At 48.2% G+C, this 20235-nt stretch overlaps 1 protein-coding gene across 1 annotated transcript in view; it reads right to left on the bottom strand.

Annotated features, from left to right (window-relative positions):
- The window catches only part of LOC128643985 (cytochrome P450 3A9), a 607001-nt gene that overhangs the window by 201593 nt on the left and 385173 nt on the right, over positions 1-20235 (bottom strand). Inside the window, exon 11 of the mRNA XM_053696752.1 lies at positions 14031-14191. Within this exon, the coding sequence (XP_053552727.1) occupies positions 14031-14191 (161 nt within the window). The remainder of the gene's footprint in view (positions 1-14030; positions 14192-20235) is intronic.

Raw genomic sequence — 20235 nt, forward strand, 5'->3', positions numbered from 1 at the left:
GGGTTCTCGGAGGGAACCCTTGAGAGGGAAGCTTTGTTGCGCCGTGCAACACTAGCTGTTGTCTAGGGACACGGGCCCTGTTGTCTGCTCATTGACTAGGGGGGGGGGGTCGCTTCCTCCTCGGCAGAAGCGGTCCGGATCTCCTGTGGTGCTAATCCTGCACCTATGTAAGTAACGTCTGCTGCTGAACTCCGCTTGTCTGACCACTCTACCTGTTAACCCCTATCCGCCCTGGATTGCCTCACTGTTGCCAAACCCTGCTGCCTGACCATCCTAGTGGTTTACCCCTGGACTACTTTACTGTTGCCGAACCCTGCCTGCCTGATCATCCTAGTTGTTTACCCCTGGACTACCTTACTGTTGCCGAACCTTGCCTGCCCTGACCATCCTAGTGGTTTGTCTCTGGTTTCCTGCTGTTGCTGCCAAGGGCTGTCCTGCCTGTGGTGAGTGCCATTTATCTCATCTTGCAAACCTACTCTGCTTAGGGATATTCCCCATCAATCCGGCTCGCCGCTGGGATAACAATACTACTGGCCGAGTTCCGTCTGATAGAGGAGGTATCCCACGAGCATTACAGCAGGAGCATTACCCCTGAAATACTAAGGGAAGGAAGGCTTTACTCTTATGGTACTGAGATTCAGGAAGGCATTACCCCATAAGTACTAAGGGCAGGAAGGCTTTACTCCTGGGGTACTGAGATGCATGAAGGCATTACCCCATAAGTACTAAGGACAGGAAGGCTTTACTCTTATGGTACTGAGATGCAGGAAGGCATTACCCCCATAAGTACTAATGGCAGGAAGGCTTTACTCTTGTGGTACTAAGATGCAGGAAAGGCATTACCCCGAAGTACTAAGGGCAGGAAGGCTTTACTCGTATGATACTGAGATGCATGAAGCATTACCCCCATAAGTACTAGGACAGGAAAGCTTACTCCTGTGGTACTGAGACGCAGGAAGGCATTATCCCATAAGTACTAAGGACAGGAAAAGCCTTTACCTCCTGTGGTACTGAGATGCAGGAAGGCATTACCCCCTGAAGTACTAAGGACAGGAAGGCTTTACTCTTATGGTACTGAGATGCAGGAAGGCATTACCCCCTAAGTACTAAGGACAAGGAAGGCTTTACCTCCTGTGGTACTCGAGATGCAGGAAGGCATTAACCCCTGAAGTACTAAGGGCGCCAGGGAAGGCTTTACTCTTATGGTACTGAGATGCAGGAAGGCATTACCCCATAAGTACTAAGGGCAGGAAGGCTTTTACCTCCTAGGGTACTGAGATGCAGGAAGGCATTACCCCATAAGTACTAAGGACAGGAAGGCTTTACTCCTGTGGTACTAACATGGAGGAAGGCATTACCCCTGAAGTGCTAAGGGCAGGAAGGCTATGGTACTGAAATGCAGGAAGGCATTACCCCTGAAGTACTAAGGGCAGGAAGGCCTTTACTCTTATGGTACTGAGATGCAGGAAGCATTACCCCATAAGTACTAGGGCAGAAGGCTTTACTCCTAGGGTACTGAAATGCAGGAAGGCATTACCCCTGAAGTACTAAGGGCAGGAAGGCTTTACTCTTATGGTACTGAGATGCAGGAAGGCATTACCCCCATAAGTACTAAGGGCAGGAAGGCTTTACTCCTAGGGTACTGAGATGCAGGAAGGCATTACCCCATAAGTACTAAGGACAGGAAGGCTTTTACTCCTGTGGTACTAACATGGAGGAAGGCATTACCCCTGAAGTGCTAAGGGCAAGGAAGGCTTTACTCTTATGGTACTGAGATGCAGGAAGGCATTACCCCCATAAAGTACTAAGGGCAGGAAGGCTTTACCTCCTGTGGTACTGAGATGCAGGAGAGGCATTACCCCATAAGTTACTAAGGACAGGAAGGCTTTACTCCTGTGGTACTGAGATGCAGGAAGGCTTTACCCCCATAAGTACTAATGGCAGGGAGGCTTTACTCCTGGAGTACTAAAATGCAGGAAGCATTACCCCCATAAGTACTAAGGGCAGGAAGGCTTTACTCTTATGGGTACTGAGATGCAGGAAGGCATTACCCCATAAGTACTAAGGGCAGGAAGGCTTTACTCCTAGGGTACTGAGATGCAGGAAGGCATTACCCCTGAAGTGCTAAGGGCAGGAAGGCTTTACTCTTGTGGTACTGAGATGCAGGAAGGCATTACCCATGAAATACTGGGAGCAGCAAGATGTCACCCCTGTAACACTTAGCAGCCAAGAAGGAGAGAGACTCTAAGTAAAAAGAGAGAGACAGCCAAGCAAGACATATACAATGAAGTGAATGTAATAAGAAAGGCCACCCAGGAAGAGTGAAATACCCATAGTGTTATACAGATAAAAAGATTATTATGTTTTTATTCATTACCACAGATATACCTGCAAGTTAAGTTATGAGTTTGCGCTCTCTGTTCTGCAACAATGTGCCGCTAAATGAGGAAATTCAACTTGCAACTATGAATATGTGAATAGCAAAAAAGTTATAAAACCATAAAGTATGCCTTACCTGATAATTTAATTTCCATCGAGGGGAGGAGAGTTCACGGCTTCATTCATTACTGTTGGGAATTAAGAACCTGGCCACCAGGAGGAGGCAAAGACACCCCAGCCAAAGGCTTAAATACCCTCCTCCACTTCCATCATCCCCCAGTCATTCTGCCCGAGAGGAGAACAAGGAACAGTAGGAGAAATATCAGGGTATAAACGGTGCTAGAAGATAAATTTAGGTCCGCCCATTGGAGATACGGGTGGGAGCCATGGACTCTCCTCCCCTCGATGGAAATGAAATTATCAGGTAAGCATAATTTATGTTTTCCATCTAAAGGGGAGGAGAGTCCACGGCTTCATTCATTACTGTTGGGAACATATACCAAGCTCTAGAGGACACTAAATGAAACCGGGAGGGCAAAAGGCGGACCCTAATCTGAGGGCACCACAGCCTGCAAAACCTTTCTCCCTAAAACAGCTTCCACAGAAGCAAAAAAAGTGTGTAAGGAGGGACCATGTAGCCGCCTTACCAAATTTGCTCCATAGAGGCCTCTTTCTTGAAGGCCCAAGACGAAGCCACAGCTCTAGTTGAATGAGCCGTGATCCTCTGAGGAGCTTATGTCCCGCTGTCTCGTAAGCCAAGCAAATCAAGCTCCTCAACCAAAAAAGACAAAGAAGTAGCAGAGGCCCTTTGCCTCTTGTGGCTTCCCCAGAATACACAACAAAAAGAGATGTAAACTGCCTGAAATCCTTCATAACCTGAAGATAGAACTTCAAGGTACGAACCACATCCAAGTTATGAAGTAACCTCTCCTTTGAAGAAGAAGGGTTAGGACACAAAGAAGGAACAACTATTTCCTGATTGATGTTACGGTTAGACACCACCTTGGGGAAGAAACCCCAACCCAGTGCGAAAGTACAGGCCTTATCTGCATGAAACACCAAATAAGGAGGAACAGATTGCAAGGCAGCTAGTTCAGATACTCTGCGGTGCCGATGCAATAGCCAACAGGAAGAGAACCTTCCAAGACAGAATCTTAATGTCTATGGAATGCATAGATTCAAACGGAACCCTCTGCAAACCTTAAGGACTAAGTTTAAGCTCCAAGGTGGAGCCGGACTGTCTAAAGACAGGCCTGATTCTAGACAGAGCCTGAACAAAAGATTGAATGTCAGGAAGGTCAGCAAGGCTCCTATGCAAACAAAACTGATAATGCCGAAATCTGTCCCTTGAAGGAACTAGCGGCAAGACCCTTCTCCAAACCATCTTGGAGAAAAGACCGAATTCTGGATACCTTCACCTTATGCCAAGGATATCTATGCTTCTCACACCAGGACAAGTAAGTCCTCAACACCTTATGGTAGATGCGACGAGTGACTGGCTTCCTTGCTTGAATTAGAGTATCGATCACACTTTCGGAAAAGCCTCTCTTGGCCAAGACTATGCGTTCAATCTTCACGCAGTCAGCCTCAGAGAATCTAGATTGCGATGTTGAAAGGGCCCCGTGACAGCAGATCCCTGCGACAGGGTAACCTCCACAGCGGAGAGGTTGACATCCCCATCAGATCCGCAAACCACGTCCTCCGCGGCCACGAAGGAGCAATCAGAATGGTCAGGGCCTGCTCCTGTTTGATGCGTGCCACTATGTGAGGTAGAAGTGGTAACGGTGGAAAAATGTAAGCTAGGCTGAATCCCCAAGGAACCACTAAGGCATCTATCAGCTCCGCCTGGGGATCCCTGGACCTCGGGACGCCATGATATCTATCTCCGGCGCTCCACATCTGTGACAAATCTCTGCAAACACCTCTGGGTGAAGAGACCATTCCCCCCGGATGGAAGGATTGTCCGCTGAGAAAGTCCGCTTCCCAGTTGTCCACACATGGAATGTGAATCGCTGAGAGTGAGCAGTCATGGGACTCCGCCCACTCCAGAATCCGAGACACCTCCCTCATCGCAAGGAAGCTCCTCGTACCCCCTGATGGTGATGTAAGCCACCAAAGTAATGTTGTCGGTCTGGAATCTGATGCAACTGACCGACTCTAGAGAAGGCCATGCCTTCAGAGCATTGTAATCGCTCATAGTTCTAGGATGTTGATCGGAAGGAGAGACTCCTCCCTGGACCACTTTCCTTGTGTTATCCTGGCACCCCAAACAGCTCCCCATCCTGTCAGACTGGCGTCCTTGGTCACAATCTCCCAGACGGTCGCAAGAAGGATGTCCCCATGGACAGTTACTCCGGATGGATCCACCAAGAGAGGAGTTCCGAGTCCGAGCATCCATGTATATCAGCTGTGATAGATCTGAATGATCGCCATTCCACTGTCTCAACATGCACAATTGAAGAGGTCTGAGATGGAACCTGGTGAATGGGATGACATCTATGCTTGGACACCATGAGACCCTATCACCTCCATACATTGAGCCACCAACAGGCTTGTGAAGGACTGAAGGGCAAGACAGGTGGACGCAAGCTTCCTGCGCCACTGATCTGTGAGAAATATCTTCATGGACATAGAGTCTATTATCATGCTCATGAACTCCACCCTGTTGCTGGGAACCAGGGAACTCTTTCCTGAGCTGATCTTCCAACCATGAGATTGGGAGCAGAAGAAGAGCCCTTGAATGATCCTCTGCGAGGCTGAGCGACAGTGCCTAAACGTGTATGTCATCCAGGTAAGGCACCACAGCAATGCCCCTGGATCTGGCCACTGCAAGCAGTGCCCCCAGAACCTTCGTGAAGACTCTCTGGCAGTCGCCAGACCAAAAGGAAGGGCCACAAACTGGAAGTGTTGGTCTAGAAATGCAAATCTTAGGAACCTGAAGTGGTCCCTGTGATTTGGCAGTTGTCATGAACTGTCCCTCTTGAACTAGGGGCAGAATAGATCTGATCATTTCCATTTTAAACGATGGAACACCTCAGAAACTTTGTTTAAACACTTTAGGTCCAGAATTAGGCGGAACGTGCCCTCTTCTTTGGGACCACAAAAAGGTTTGGAATAGTACCCCTAGCCCCTTTTCTGCTAGGGGTACTGGTACGATAACCAGAGAGAGGCGAGATCCCTCACACACTCTAGAAAGGCCTCTCTTCTCTGGTCCTTGAAGACAGGTTTGACAGGAGGAATCTGCCCCCGGGCGGATGGGATCTGAACCCTATCCTGTAACCCTGGGAGACCACCTCTAGAACCCAAGGGTCCTGAATGTCCTGCAACCATGCATCTGAGAATAGAGATAATCTGCCCCCTACGTGATCCGGAGACCGGTCGGGGGCCGCCCCTTCATGCCGAGCGGAGGGGCTTCTTGCTCTGTTTAGACTTGTTCCAAGATTGAGCCGTCTTCCAAGATCCCTTGACTGGTCCGCTTTTTTTGTGGGTTGCTGGCGCTGGGCCTTATCCACGCGAAAGGGATGAAAAGTAGATCCTTTAGGCTTAGCCTTCTTATCCTGTGGTAGGAAGGCTCCCTTGCCCTCCCGTAATCGTGGATATAATCAAATCCAATCCTAGACCGAACAGGATCTTTCCTCTTAAAAGGCAGGGACAACAGCCTCGCTTTAGAGGTCATGTCCGCAGACCAAGATTTTAGCCACAGAGCCCTGCACTCTAAAACAGATAAACCTGACACCTTAGCATTCAGGCAAATAATTTGCATATTGGCATCACAGATGAAAGAATTGGAGATCTTCAGCGCCTTAATCTTCTCCTGTATCACAACGATGGATGTCTCCCCCTCAACCATTTCACACAGGGATTCACACCAATATGTCACAGCTCCAGCGACCACTGCAATGGCCGCTGGTGGCTCAAAAACAAACCCTGTGTGCTGAAACATCTTTCTCAACACATCTTTCTCAACATGTTTTCCAGCTTTTTATCCATGGGCTCTTTAAAACAACGAACTATCCTCAAGGGGAATAGTCGTCCGCATTCGCGAGCATAGAGATAGCCCCATCCACCTTAGGGATGGTTCCCCACAGCTCAAGCTGAGAGTCCGAAACAGGGAACAGTTTTTTAAAGGTAGAAGAAGGGGAAAAGGAAGTACCTAAATCGCTCCCATTCGTTCTTAATAATATTAGCCATCTTAACGGGAACCCGGAAAGACTGAGGCACAACCCTGTCCTTGTATACCTTGTCAAGCTTAGTAATCGCAGGTTCCTCCGGTATCTTGGTTCCAGAACATCCAGAGTAGCAAGCACCTGCCGAAGCAGCGCAAATTCTCCATCCTAAACCTATAACCAGACTCCTCCGCCGCCGGAGGTTTAGATGACACGGACTCCGACCCAGAAGGGGCCTCCTCCGAAGAATCGGAGTGGGCCTCGTCATCGTATAGAGCCTCTGGATCTTCCATCGGCGAGGACAAACCCTGGGCCGGGCCGCTATGATAAACCTCTACGCTTGCGCTTAGCAGAACGTGGTTAGGCATGGATCACTTTCTAAACGCCTACAATCAGCCTGGAACTTTTGGCGCTGCATAGAACGATGAAGGCAATCCTAAATCGTCATCCACGTGGAAAGGAGTTGCTGGAGATGCTCCTCCAAAGCCGGAATACCCTGAGACATGAATGAATCGGGCAACAAGGATGGTTGAAACCCATAATTCGCCATGAATGGGGATAACTTGGAGGAAGCATTAATAGCACTATTACGAGCAAATCTCTGCCCAAGGCAACCAATTATTTTGGTGATCTGAGGACATAGCAACGGAGGAACTGTTCCAGAGCTTGATTAGACCATTCTGCGAGCCCCATTAGATTAAGGGTGATATGCCGAGGAGAAGGAAAGCTGGATCCCCATTTGAGCACAAAAGGAACGCCAAAATCTGGAGACAAACTGGCTACCCCGGTCCGACACTATCTCCTTGGGTAACCCATGTAAACGAAAGACCTCCCGGGCAAAAATTGAAGCAAGCTCCTGAGCGGTAGGCAACTTCTTCAATGGAATGCAATGTGACATTTTAGAAAAAACGGTCAACCACCATAAGGATAACAATATTGCCATTGGAAACAGGGAGCTCGACAATGAAGTCCATGGAAAGATGTGTCCAAGGACACTCACCATTAGCAATAGGTTGAAGAAAACCAACAGTAAGATGTCGAGGAGTCTTATTCTGTGCACAAACTGAGCAGGAGGCAACATACGCAGCAACATCAAAATGAAGACCTGGCCACCAGAATTGTCGAGTGACAGACCAAATAATTTGGTTCTTGCATTGGTGACCTGCGGCTTCAGGATAGTGGTAAGTGTACAAAAATTTAGTTCGAAGTTTCTCAAGAACAAAGCACTTACCACTAGGTTTCTCAGGAGGTGCATTGGTTTGTGTAGCCAGGATCTCCTCCCCCAAGGAAGAAGTCAAATTAGTATGTATGGTAGCCAAAATATGGTATAACTGGAGTAGTTACAGACTCCTCTTTGGACAGAGGGGAAAATTGTCGAGAGAGGGCATCAGCCCTAACATTCTTACTACCAGGCAGGTAGGAGACCACATAATTAAACCAAGACAAAAATAGCGCCCATCTGGCCTGTCGGGGTGATAAACGTTTTGCTTCAGATAGATAAGTTAAATTCTTGTGGTCAGTAAGAATGAGCACTGGCACTCTAGTACCCTTGAGAAGATGCCTCCATTCCTTGAGTGCCAAAATTATGGCCAGTAATTCCCTGTCGCCAATTTCATAATTGCACTCCGCTGGAGACAATTTCTTAGAGAAGAAACCACACGGATGCAAGGAACCGTCAGGCGTAGGACGTTGAGACAAGAGGGCACCTACTCCAGTCTCAGATGCATCGACCTCAAGAACGAAAGGCAGGACAGGGTTAGGATGAGCCAGAACTGGAGCAGCAGCAAGGCAGTCTTAAGACTATCAAAGGCCTTAATGGCAGTAGGTGACCAATGGGGTGACCAATGGAGTGGATCATTCTCTTTATGGGTCATGTCTGTGATAGGTTTGACCCAGGAAGAAAAGTTTTCAATAAACTTTCTATAGTAATTGGCGAACCCCAAAAAACGTTGAATAGACTGAAGACCAACTGGGCGAGGCCACTGCAGAACTGCAGATAACTTGTCAGGATCCATGGAGAACCCTGCAACGGAGATAACATAACCTAGGAAGGTTACTTGAGTCTCTCGAGTTTACAAAACAGGCCGTTCTCACGTAGTCTCTAAAGAACCCGTGTAACATCAGAACGATGAGCCTCAAGTGTGGGTGAGTGTATGAGGATGTTGTCCAAGTACACCACAACACACTGTTGCAACATTTTTTGTAGGAAAACAGCAAGAGTATTACATAGGCCAAAGGGCATTACAAGATACTCATAATGCCCGCTCCTGGTGTTAAATGCTGTTTTCCATTGATCCCCTCAAATCAAGTTTAGTAAAGACCGTAGCTCCCTTGAGGCAGTCAAAGAGTTCCGTAATGAGCAGAATAGGGTAAGCATTCTTAATGGTAAGATGATTAAGACCCCTATAATCGATGCATGGTCTGAACTCGCCACCCTTTTCTTAACAAAGAAGAAGAAAGCCCCTGCAGTAGAGCAGGATTTGCAGATGATCCCCCGCGACAGAGCATTGGCAACATACTCCTCCATAGCACAATTCTCAGCAACAGACAGAGGGTAAACCCGGCCCCGAGGAGGAATGGCTCCGGGTTGCAAGTCCTATGGCACAATCGTAAGACCGGTGAGGAGGCAACGTACCAGCACGCACCTTGTCAAAAACGTCTAGGAACTCTCGGTACTCCTCTGGCAATTGAGATACTGAAGAAGTGCACAAGACTTTAATTGGTTTCCGAAGACAAGTGAAATACATTGCAGAGACCACGATAAAATTTCAGACCTGCGTCAGTCGAGACTGGGATTGTGCTTTTGGAGCCAGGGATAACCCAGAACAACCGAAAAATGCGGAGAGTTTATCACCTGGAACTGGAGGGTTTCAAAATGGAGAGCCCTAACAGCCATGGATAACGGAGCAGTTTCGTGAGTAACGAGTGCGGGCTGAAGGGGCCTGCCATCAATGGCCTCAATAGCAAGCAGAACGGACTGAGGCAAAACAGGAATGGAGTGTTTTGATACAAAAGCACTGTCAATGAAATAGCCCACAGCACCGGAGTCAACAAGAGCCTGGGTGACTATGGAGGAGTCCACCCAGGAAAGGACAACAGTGACCAAAGGTTTCTCCTTTAGTGGTTCCGGGGATGAGGATAAACCACCCAAGGTCTGCCCCCGACAGGACCTTAGGTGTGAGCGTCTTCAAAAGGTGGCCCTGTAACCCACAATAGAGGCAGAGCCCCTCCCTCCTCCTAAAGGTCCTCTCCGCCTCGGAGAGATGCATGAATCCCAACTGCATTGGCTCAGCAGTACCTGGTGACTCAGGACCAGGAGGCATGGGAGGAGAGGGAGGCATGGGTGGGAACGAACACGTAGGAGACAACTGAACAGGAAGCTTCCGCAAGCGCTCCTTGACAGAGGGCCTCTCACTTAGTCTGATGTCAATTAGGATCAAAAAGACACCAATGTCTCGAGATCTTCTGGTAAATCTCTGGCAGCAAGTTCGTCTTTAATCGCATCAGAGAGCCCATGAAAAATAGCGGCAACAAGGGCTTCATTGTTCCAACCTACCTCTGCGGCAAGCGTACGGAAATCAATGGCATACTGAGCAACAGATCTTGTACCTTGCTGAATGGACATGAGTCATTTAGCAGCAGAGGAGGAGCGAGCCAGAACATCAAATTCCCTTTGAAAGGAGGCCACAAATTCAGGGTAATTTGAAATCACAGGTTTATTAGTCTCCCACAAGGGATTAGCCCAGGCAAAAGCTGTGTCAGAGAGTAATGAGATGAGAAATCCCACCTTAGCTCTGTCAGAGGGAAACACCTGAGGTAACATCTCAAAGTAAATGCCCACCTGGTTCAAAAACCCTCTGCACTGATTAGCTGAGGTAGAGGTGCAGAACCGGACATGCTCCTGGTAGGACTTGGTGCAGCAGCGGAAACAGGAGCAGCCATAACTTGCGGGACACTTTGGTCCAAATGTGCAGTGCGAGTCAGCAGGGTTTGCAGGGCTAGTGCATATTGATCTAAGCGGTGATCCTGTTCATCCATCCTGGAAATTATGGCAAATAAAGGTGGATTATTAGCACCATCAGGATTCATGGCCCTTGCATAATGTCAGGGTGCCAGGAATCAGACTGAGACGAGAAGTGCAAAAATAATCACACCTTTATTAATAGCAAGAAATAATAAAAAGTCCACAAGTCAAATAACAAGCCAGGAATCAAAACCAGAGCTAGTAGTCAGACGAGCCGAGTCAGGAGCCAAAGCGAGTAGTCAGACGAGCCGGAATCAGGAACAAGGAGAACAGCAGAGTCAGGAACAAGCTAGAGATCAGGAACCAGGAGGGACGTCAGACAGCCAGGTAATACACAGGAGCTCTCACAAACAGGTCTGAGACAACGCAAGGGCAAAACATACTGAACAGAGGCCCTTTAAATAATAAGTCATGACATCACAATTCTGAGACTGCATCCTGTCTCACACGGATGATGTACACCAGTCTGGCCATAAAAGGAAGTGCAGGAAATGAGCAGCATCACACAGTATGCACCAGAGTTAGCAAGAGAGGTGAGTAAAATGGCTGCCAGAAGCACATGGCAAACAAAACAGGGAAAAAAACCTGACATTTATCAAGGCATGTGGAACATAGTTGGGAAGGCTGATCTACCAAAATCCCCTCACAATAAACACAGGAATGAGACTTAATTAAGGAAGGAGAGCCTTCCAATGTGTCAGATTCCTCCATCGCTTGCGCGCTTGGTTAGACTAACTTTATTTATTAAAAAGGCACCTTTATACCACCAATGGCCGGGGCACTCAACACCTCCTAGGACCCGGACTACAGAAACCGCTATGTCTCCTGCACCACAGATCAACAGGAAGGATAGCTAGCCACACCCAGTCACATGGAATGCCTGGCAGGACCACCCCTGCACTAGGGAAAAACAAGCCAAAAATGGCCGCGTAAGTTTCCGCAAGTAACCTGAAAGTTCCACACATTGCCAGAGCCTCATCTCGCACATAACGCAGCAGTGACACAATAAACAATATCATGTATAAATCCCCCCCTGTTCCATAATCCCCCTTGCAGGAATATTAACCCTTGATTCTGTAAAGATAAAAAGGCGCCACACTGTGACCCTGTCTTCTATGTTATCATTATTAATGAAAAAATGAAACGATCTTACCAGAATCTACGCTGTGGAACAGAAACACGGCCCTTCAAGTGTGACAGGTTAGTAGCCTCGCCCTTGACATGGACTTGAGTGAAGATAGCAGGCAGCGAAACTCATCAACGCTGATTGCTTATGGAGCTGTTAATATGAGTCAGGATGGTTTCGCAGAAAGACTCTCCCTGCATCTCCGGACTCTAACTTTCGCCTAGACTCTCACTAAGAGGCTGACAGGACTACTTAAAACTCCAGTCCCACAGCGAAGAGTACTACCCTCCATAAGTGACTACTCCGAAATTCCGGCACTCCTTTGCCATCTTCCTGTGACGAAAGGCAAAGAATGACTGGGGGATGAGGGAAGTGGGGGAGGTATTTAAGCCTTTGGCTGGGGTGTCTTTGCCTCCTCCGGTGGCCAGGTTCTTAATTCCCAACAGTAATGAATGAAGCCGTGGACTCTCCTCCCCTGTAGATGGAAATAGTGTAAGTGAAGACACTTTATTTCTGTTGAAATCGGCTGCAGGCCTAGAGGACATTACTAATACTTTATTAAACACTAGTCCTAAAGCCCATGTACACGGGCAAATTTTTTAGGTACCGCGGTTCCAACCCTTGCTCCCTCTCTCTCCCCCCTCTCTTTTGCGCTCTCTCTCTCTCCCCCCTCTCTTTTGAGTTCTCTCTCTCCCCCTTATTTTGCACTCCCCCCCTCTTTTGCTCTCTCTCTCTCCCCTTTTTTGCTCTCTCTCCCCTCTTGTGCTCTCTCTCCCCCCTCTTTTGCTCTCTCTCTCCCACCTCTTTTGCTCGCTCTCTCTCTTCCCCCACTCATCTGCTCTCTCCCCCCTCTTGCTCTCTCTCGCCCTCTTTTGCTCTCTCCCCCCTCTTTTGCTCTCTCTCTCCCCCCTCTTTTGCGCTCTCTCTCTCTCCCCCCCCCTCTCTTTTGCTCTCTCTCCCCCCTCTTTTGCGCTCTCTCTCCCCCCCTCTCTTTTGCTCTCTCTCCCCCTCTCTTTTGCTCTCCCCCCTCTCTTTTGCTCTCTCTTCCCCTCTCTTTTGCTCTCTCTACCCCTCTCTTTTGCTCTCTCTTCCCCTCTTTTGCACTCTCTCTTCCCCTCTTTTGCGCTCTCTCCCCCTTCTCTTTTGCGCTCTCTCCCCCTCTCTTTTGCACTCTCTCTCCCCCTCTTTTGTGCACTCTCTCTCCCCCCCCTCTCTTTTGAGCTCTCTCTCCCCCCTCTCTTTTGAGCTCTCTCTCTACCCCCACTCTTTTGCGCTCTCTCCCCCCTCTTTTTTGCACTCTCTCCCCCTCTTTTTTGCGTTCTCTCCCCCTCTCTTTTGTGCTTTCTCCCCCTTGCGCTCTCTCCCCCTCTTTTTTGCGCTCTCTCCCCCTCTTTTTTGCTCTCTCCCCCTCTCTTTTGCGCTCTCTCTCTCCCTCTTTTGCTCTCTCCCTCTTTTGCACTCTGCCTCCCCCTTCTCTTTTGCGCTCTCTCCCCCCTCTTTTGCGCTCTCTTTTAAACTCTCCCCCCTCTCTTTTGCGCTCTCTCTCCCCCTCTCTTTTGCGCTCTCTCTCCCCCCCTCTCTTTTGAGCTCTCTCTCTCCCCCTCTCTTTTGAGCTCTCTCTCTCCCCCTCTTTTGTGCGCTCTCTCTCCCCCTCTCTTGCGCTCTCTCCCCCTCTCTTGCGCTCTCTCCCCCTCTCTTTTGCGCTCTCTCTCCCTCTTTTGCGCTCTCTCTCCCACCTCTCTTTTAAGCTCTCTCTCCCCCCTCTCTTTTGAGCTCTCTCTCTCCCCCCTCTCTTTTGAGCTCTCTCTCCCTCCTCTCTCTCCCCCTCTTTCTCTCCCACTCTCTTGCGCTCTCTCTCCCTCTTTTGCTCTTCCCCCCTCTCTCTGCTCGCTTTCTTTCTTTCCTTCCTTCCTATGTTTTGTTCTCTCCCGCCGGCCACGCCCCTCCCGTCATGCCCGCCGGCCACGCCCCCTCGCCACGCCCGCTACGCCCCCATCACGGCACGCCCAACGCCGTCACGCCCCCACCAGGCAGCTTCCGCAGTGCGCACTACTCTGCAGCTGAAGGCCAGGTGTGTTTGTCCGCGGGCAGTCTCTACTGCATGACGGCTTCAGACAAACACACTTGGCCTTTTATAATATAGGATATGTGCAATGGGTGTACTCAGATATTATACCCCCATCTGACAAGGAAGACTTTACCTCCCCCTCTTATTTGCTATAACTCTGTCAAATAAATGGTTCTAAGCTTCAGTAACTAAAGGATACATTTCTTTCTGCTGATTTTTTCATGTCTGAGAAATAATCATGAGATTTCTTCAGCGCTAAAATCTCACCTTGTCTGGGAAGTGGAAATCTATTTCCTCGTGCAGTCTTTGCTGAACATCTGGGTGGGTTGCCAAATTATAAAACAAGTAGGAAAGTGCCATGCTTGTGGTCTCATACCCAGCAATTATGAAGACTATCGACTGGGCCATTATTTCATCATCTGTCAGAGCTGTGGAGAAGACAATATAGGGGTGTACTGTTTGTTTCAAGACTAACCACATATTATCATTTCCTGGAGTTGAACCTCAGACAAGTAAACTGTAACACATGCTCATCAGAATATTTATATACAAATTAAAGTTTAGACTTTTAAAATTTAATTATAAAATTGAGAAGATTATACAAAAACTTAAATTATGCTTACCTGATAATTTTCTTTTCTTCAGATGGAAAGAGTCCACAGCTACATTCATTACTTTTGGGAAACAAGAACCTGGCCACCAGGAGGAGGCAAAGACACCACAGCCAAAGGCTCAAATACTACTCCCACTTCCCTCATCCCCCAGTCATTCTGCCAAGGAACAAGGAACAGTAGAAGAAATACCAGGGTGAAAAGGTGCCAGAAGAATAAAAAATAAAGACGCCCCACAGAAAAAAATACGGGTGGGGAGCTGTGGACTCTTTCCATCTGAAGAAAAGAAAATTATCAGGTAAGCATAATTTAAGTTTGTCTTCATAAATGGAAAGAGTCCACAGCTGCATTCATTACACACAGAACACACAGGACACAGAATGCAAAAACGGGAGGGTACAGTAGGTGGCCCATTCTGAGGGCACCAGGCCTGAAAAAACCACAACCCAACCAAACCCCGCTTCGCCGGAGCTGGACAAAAAACAAACTAGAAGGAAAAGGCCCCAAGGACACTGACCTGCAGACAGTCCGAAAGCCTAACTAGAGACCGCAAGCAGACGCACTGAGTCAACACTCCTCCAGGAGAACCATCGCCCAGCAGTCGGTCCCCACACAACCCTTCCTAGTACAGTACCAAAATCCCCAAAAGGGAGAGAACAAGGGTAAGCCAAAGGGATACCTAAAGGTACAGCAAAATACATAAAGGAAAAAAAAAACTTCAAAGGAAGGCCAAGTCCACAGAGACCCGAATGGATCCCAAGAACAAGGGGAGATGACGCCCAACCCACAAGGAGCAACCGGCATCATCACGGAGAAGAACATCTCCCAAACATCGTGCAACAGCACTGAAAAAGACAGCTGAAGGCAAAGTCCTCAAACGTCAGAACTCAGAAACTGAGCAAACAGAATTACAAGTAACAAACTCAGATTAAACATCTGAGTCCAGCAACATGCTGCCATCCGTAGGAGGACAGGGAGAAAACACTATCTGTGCTAAGAAGCGGCCAAACTAAATTTTAGCAAATTGCCCAACCTCCATAGACAGAGGACACTCTCCAGACAATCCAGACGGCAAAGCCTACTCACAGACCACAAAGGGGGAGAGGCACAAAACCTCTAAAAAAGGTCCACAGTCATCCCCAAGACCTGAGGATGAACAACAGATCTCAGATCTTAAACCTAGCCGGACCAGCCCAAGCAGCAGCAGATCTGAAAGCAAGGGAACTGAAAGGAACCCCAAAACCGGCCCCCAAAAGGGCGGAAGAATGGACACAGCCACTTCAATCTAAAGACAATCAAGCAGGCGATAGACCCAAGGTATCTAGCAATGCCACCCGACTAAGTCTCAATGCGGAGCCAGCATCTCCCAGATGGAAAGGAACAACTCAAAAAACAGACCAATCCCCGAACCAGATAAAACATCTGTTCCAACCTCCCGAACACCGGAGAGGCCCCTAAAAAAGAAACCACACCTCCGCAAGGACGACAACGAGCCCCCTGAAAAGGAGATCGTCGATAAACACCTGCCCATAAGACAGGAGGTCGTAGAAAGAACCGAGAGGACACAAGGCCAAGTCACTGATGAACACGGAAGAACCCCTTAAAACACTATCATGTTAGCACACATACCTGGCGCAAAAGTGACAGCTGAGCAACCACAAACCTTCCGTTTGCTAGGCAGGAAAACCCGCCATCAGGTCACGTTAGTTGGCTGACCCCAGGGAACCGTACTGTCCGGCACAAGACAAGCCCCAAGGAGCCCGGCTCTCAGTAAATCTGGCCAAGTTGTAAAACAGAACAGCCAGAACAAGGGCTAAGCCCAAGTACCCTGGAAACTGGAACCCCCAGGCCAGTCCTAGGATCATAAGATCCGGTAACATCCCACAGCGGGATCCACACAGAGAAAACGCAGAGTAAAATCCTCGACAACCGGAAGATCAGGACAAGAAGCCCGGGCCCCACCAATGTTTAGATTAAACAATCTTCCAGGAACATAAATTCCTCGTCTGATTTAAAAAAACAGACCTCCCAGGGAAAAATCCAGAATTACCCGGATAACAAGAGCAAAAAGGCCTTGCAAGTCCCGACCCAAAGAAAAGAGACCACCCCTTGCAGGAGCCCAACACTCCAAAGAGCCGGTAACAGGTGTCCAAGCAACATTAACATGATTGTGCTTGAAAAGTGCGGCTAATCTCCCTTAAGGGACACAAGGTGCTGCACCTTTTATTAACCTCGAAAGGAGGAAAGGCTGAGTAGACCTCGCCGGGGATCGAACTAGCAACCCTCGGTTTGCTACAGTACAGAGTAGACACAGAGCATTAGTATGCTGAGCTAGCTGTTCAGCTAGCCACGAGCTCCAGACACAAGGGGAACAGTGAGGACAAGTCACCCGAACAGAGCAACATCACACCTCCACATCACCTCAGATTCAAAGTCAGAGGACAGAAAAAACATGGGTTTGGATGCCACCTGGATGGCAATACCTGAACCATATGAGTGGAAAACCACTAGGACCTCTTCTATCCCAAGAAGGAGATGCAGAGCATTCCCAACACCGGGGAAGGACCCCTAACCGGAGCACAAAAACACCTCAGTGTCTAATGTCCCAAAAAAGGAACAACCAAGTCCCGAAGGGAATCCAAGTCCCCTGAAGGTGACCCATCCACAAGGAGAAATGGACAAAATCCAAGAGGTCTCAATGAAGAAGAGAACCACTAAAGGAACAAGTCCAAAAAGGACAATTTCCTAAAGCAATACCCTCCCAACCGGCGGAAAAGAGGCGCTAAACCCTCTAATTTTCCCACCATGTGGGAAGGAATACTCTAGGTTCCGAGGGTATCGGAAGCAAAAGAGAGTGACGCAGCAAAATTCACTGACCCAGTCACTGAAGAGACGGCTATTTAGGACTGAAACAAACCCGAGAGCCGCACGGACCCGCAAGTCCTCTTGAGAATGCTTAGCTGAAACTTGTAAAACAAACAACAAGAAACATAAATAATGTTAAGAGCACTCAGCACCCCAACCTGATCAGCAAGGTATATTAGGCGCCACATGTCTGAATAAGCCGCGAGACAGAAGATCTGAACCCAAGCAGGACAAGCCTGCAACCAGGGTCATAACTGCCAAGCTGGCTAAATCCGCACTCAGAGAGGGAGGAAGAAAAACAGACAAACATGGGACTAACGTGTCCCAAACAACTTCCGTAGAAGAAAACAGCAAGTATAAATCCCAGAGAAATATAAGTTCCCACAGGAAACATTGTATGAAAAAGAAACTAAAATTCATCCTAACCGGATAAAATAAAATAACAGGCAACCCGAGGGTTAACGCCCAAGAAGAACAGAAAGATCCGCAGGAACAGCCTAACGGAAACCCTATTCTTCCAACAAAACTGGGAAGGATCTCGATAACAAGACTTAAAGGAGATTACTTCATCCCCCCATGTCTAGCGAGGTGAGCCATTCTAAGGAGGAGACTGATGAGTCCAATAACCGAGAAGGATAGGGTCCCCAAACTGCTTAAAAACATGTCTGAGTAAGACACAAAGGCGAGCTTGTCTGTAACGAAAGGCACACCACTCAGGAACCTGGGGCAATCGGGCATGAGCACAATCGCAAACAAACATCTGGACTTTGTAGACGCGCAAGCGCCAAAAGTATGTAAAAGCAAAAACGTGCCACAACCTCCGGGGGGAACAATCCACCCTACGAGGAGGAAAACACATAACCTGGGTTATCCGCATGTGTAGTAGTAGTAGGGAGCGGTAGGGAACTCGCCTCCCAGAGGACAGGGCCCCCCGAGGCGGATGGCTCAGCAGTCCCTTGAATCCCCGAGCCCGAGGACTTGAGAGAAGAAAGCAGGCAGCGAAGCGAAGTTTGACAATGCTGATTGCTTATGGAGTTGTTAAAATTAGTCAGGATGGTTTTACAGAAAGACTCTTCCTGCATCTCCAGACTCTTTCATCCAAGCCCTCACTGAGAGACTGACAGGATTACTTAAAACTCCCGTCCCATGTCGAAGAGTACTACACTCCATAAGAGACGCAAACAAACTTCTGACACTTCTCTGCCAACCTCCTGGGACTAAAGGCAAAGAATGACTGGGGATGAGGAAAGTTGGAGGAGTATTTAAGCCTTTGGCTGGGGTGTCTTTGCCTCCTCCTGGTGGCCAAGTTCTTGATTCCCAAAAGTAATGAATGCAGCTGTGGACTCTTTCCATTTATGAAGAAAATTGTTAAAAGGACATTTTTTTAAAAAACTTTCCAACTTAGTACTAATATCAAATTTACCTAGTTCTCTTGGTCTCTTTTCCTGAAACTTAACTCCATTAAAACATACTGAGGTAGACTCAGGAGTGTGCATGTGACATGCACTAGATAGCAGTTCTGTTTGTAACCATGCTATACCTATAAAGCTCAAGATGCATACTCATCATGAGTTTACATAAATTTTGTCAGAGCTTTTTTTTATATGTTCAAAGAAGACACTTTCATGACTTCATTACTCCAGTCAATTACCTAGGTCTGAGTATACCAATTCAATAAATAAGGCTAGGACTATACCAGAGACATAACTGAGATGTCCTTAAATTTGATCTGGCATTTAAGTCTTGGGAGATTTATCTCTGTGTGTAGACACTAGTTGGTTATTGGACGGTAAAGTGAAAAACATTATAGAGTCCCAACAGAGGGTCTGAGATGTGCAAACTACATGCATGGTGTCCAGCGTAAGGTCTAAGTAGATGTGTGTCTTAGACTGCCCTGATCTAGGTGTACCTGTGCAGGTCTGTGGTACATGTGAGAGATTTGCAGGTCTGTGGTGTGGTACATCTAAGAGATCTGCATGTCTGTGGTGTGGTACATGTAAGAGATCTGCAGGTCTGTGGTACATGTGAGGAATCTGCATGTCTGTGGTGTAGTACATCTGAGGGATCTGTAGGTCTGTGGTGTGGTACATGTGAGGGATCTGCAGGTCTGTGGTGTGGCACATGTGAGGGATCTGCATGTCTGTGTTGTGGTACATCTGTGGGATCTGCAGGACTGTGGTGTGGTACATCTGAGGGATCTGCAGGTCTGTGGTGTGGTATATGTGAGGGATCTGCAGGTCTGTAGTGTGGTACATGTGAGAGATCTGCATGTCTGTGGTGTGGTACATGTAAGAGATCTGCAGGTCTGTGGTGTGGTACATCTGAAGGATCTGCAGGTCTGTGGTGTGGGACATATGAGGGATCTGCATGTCTGTGGTGTGGTACATGTGAGGGATCTGCAGGTCTGTGGTGTGGGACATCTGAGGGATCTGCATGTCTGTGGTGTGGTACATGTGAGGGATCTGCAGGTCTGTGGTGTGGTACATGTAGAAGCTCTGCAGGTCTGTGGTGTGGTACATGTGAGAGATCTGCAGGTCTGTGGTGTGGTACATGTGAGAGACCTGTAGGTCTGTAGTGTGGTACATGGGAGAGATCTGCAGGTCTGTGGTGTGGTACATGTGAGGGATCTGTAGGTCTGTAGTGTGGTACATGTGAGAGATCTGCAGGTCTGTGGTGTGGTACATGTGAGGGATCTGCAGGTCTGTAGTGTGGTACATGTGAGAGATCTGCATGTCTGTGGTGTGGTACATTTGAGGGATCTACAGGTCTGTGGTGCAGTACATCTAAGGGATCTGCATGTCTGTGGTGTGGTACATGTGAGGGATCTGCAGGTCTGTAGTGTGGTACATGTGAGAGATCTGCATGTCTGTCGTGTGGTACATGTGAGAGATCTGCAGGTCTGTGGTGTGTTACATGTGAGGGATCTGCAGGTCTGTAGTGTGGTACATGTGAGAGATCTGCATGTCTGTAGTGTGGTACATGTGAGGGATCTGCAG

The sequence above is a fragment of the Bombina bombina genome, unplaced genomic scaffold (assembly GCF_027579735.1).
Source record: "Bombina bombina isolate aBomBom1 unplaced genomic scaffold, aBomBom1.pri scaffold_78_1, whole genome shotgun sequence".
In the NCBI taxonomy this organism is placed as follows: domain Eukaryota; kingdom Metazoa; phylum Chordata; class Amphibia; order Anura; family Bombinatoridae; genus Bombina; species Bombina bombina.